The sequence below is a fragment of the Anopheles marshallii genome, chromosome 2 (assembly GCF_943734725.1).
Source record: "Anopheles marshallii chromosome 2, idAnoMarsDA_429_01, whole genome shotgun sequence".
In the NCBI taxonomy this organism is placed as follows: Eukaryota; Metazoa; Arthropoda; class Insecta; order Diptera; family Culicidae; genus Anopheles; species Anopheles marshallii.
Window position 1 is genome coordinate 15458163 of NC_071326.1, and position 1999 is coordinate 15460161.

Genomic DNA, 1999 nt, shown 5'->3' on the forward strand with positions numbered 1-1999 from the left:
CCCATCGACAAGGCCACCGGTCCCTCGGCGCAGTTCCGAGGCCCTTGCACTTGCACTTCCATATCGGCCCCGGGAGGAAAAAAGGGAAACGTAGCTGCACCTGCTCATCGAACGGATTCGCGGACACGGTTTTTTCGCGGTGCATTCAAGCGGTACGGCCGGCCCGTAATGCACGCGATCATCCGCCGACGCGCGTGCCTTTGCACGGTGCAGTAGAACAGAACGGCTCGGCGGCCCGGTATGCAGCTACGCGGCCACCGCCAATGTGTGTGCACCGAACGATAGCAGTACACCGGGGGGGCGGGAGCGAAAGAAAGGTTGGATCGTAGCGCCGCACGAAGAAAGTGGGCAGTGGAAGTACCTGATGCGATGGATGCAAGTGCATCTGCCGCGGTGTGCGAACAGGATGGTAGGGCCGGTTTTGCGTGCAACGAGTCCAACCGCCCTCGGAGTATATATTGATGGTGGCGGCCCACTGGAAGGCACAGTTTGAGTCCATTCGTCCACAGTTCTAGAGCCATCCACATAGCGAGCGAGTTGAGTGAGTTCGGTCTCGTGCAATTGTGGTCTGTTTTCGCCGTAAAACAGATTTACTAAAAACGCTCCCAGCGCAACAGCAAAAGGCCATTCCTGCAACGATGCAACTGTTCAAGTGCTTACTGGTGATCGGGTGTTTAGCGACAGTGTCCTTCGCCCACAGTGCTTCCGCCACGCTGCCGATCAGCTCGAACTCGATCGACGACAGCAACGGACCGCAGCAGCAGCAGCAGACGCCCCGCGCCGGCTCGTACCTCGGCGAGATCAAGTACCTGTACAAGACGTACCAGGACTGTGCCAGCGGCGATGTTTCCACCTGCCTGAAGATGAAGCTTTTCACCATTCTGGACCGTGTGTCGCGCTCGACCAAGGACTTCAAGCTGAGCGAGGGTGTGCGATTCGTGCGCGATCAGGAATCGGCTGCCGATGCGGCACCGCTGAAGACTGAGGCCCAGCTGGAGGCTGAGCTGCCCCGTTCGCTCGACGAGAAGGAACGCTCGCTCAACTCGATGCTCTTCGACAAGGTCCTGTCGTTCTTCCAGTCCCACACCCTGCAAGTGAGTAGTCCGCGTGGATGTTTTCCCGCACGATCCCGCTCCAGATCACTAATGTGCTGAATGTTGTATTTCCCGCTCCCAAGGTCAAGTTCCCGTCCAGCGAGGAAATCAAGCGCTCCATGGATGAGGTCCGCGGCGGAGGCGGTGGCTTCGGAGGCGGTGTCGGAGGCGGTGGCTTCGGAGGTGGCAAGGACAAGGACAAGAAGAACGGCCACTGGATCATGATCCCGCTACTGCTCGGCAGCACGCTCGTCCCGCTCGCTTTCGGTGCCCTCGCCCTGCTCGCCGGTAAGGCCCTGATCGTTTCCAAGCTGGCCCTCGCCCTGGCCTCGATCATCGGCATCAAGAAGCTGATCTCGAGCGGCAACGGACACCACGAGTCGGCCCATGAAGTTGTCGTTTCCGGCGGACACGGTGGCGGTTGGGGCCGCATCGGTTCCGGACAGGGTCTTGCCTACAACGGCTACGGACACTACGCCCAGTAAGCGCAGTTTCCATTGACCTGCCGCCCCCCCAACACCAAATCGTCAATCCCCCCCGCAAAAAAGGCAGGTTGCTTGGTTGCAACGGTTTCAACCGGGGACCTGACGCGCCGTAGAATGTATCCGATCCTTTCCAATCGATCGCAACTCCGCTCACCACAGCCAAAACTCCCCTTACACTCCCAGCGCGGAAGATGCTGATCGGTGCCAAACGTTTAGGATCGCTTCGTACATCTCCGGCACCCGTCCTGCTCCCGACATACGCCCGCGCAACAAGTAGCGAACTCGCACAATACCGACTGACGAACTGATACCCCGCCGGTAGGGCATCGTTCTATCACGCCGTGTCACATGGAATTTGCATGCAAAACGTCATCTACAAAAACCGAAGCGAACATTACACAACCAAAAACCGTTCCTTCC

The 1999-nt window shown here is 58.8% G+C and overlaps 1 protein-coding gene across 1 annotated transcript; it reads left to right on the top strand.

The window, feature by feature from the left end:
* Positions 1-638: 638 nt before the first annotated feature.
* LOC128709052 (uncharacterized) lies at positions 639-1579 on the top strand. Its single transcript, XM_053804037.1, has 2 exons — positions 639-1094; positions 1178-1579. Exons 1-2 carry the CDS (start codon positions 639-641, stop codon positions 1577-1579), a joined length of 858 nt encoding a protein of 285 aa, XP_053660012.1.
* Positions 1580-1999: the final 420 nt, after the last annotated feature.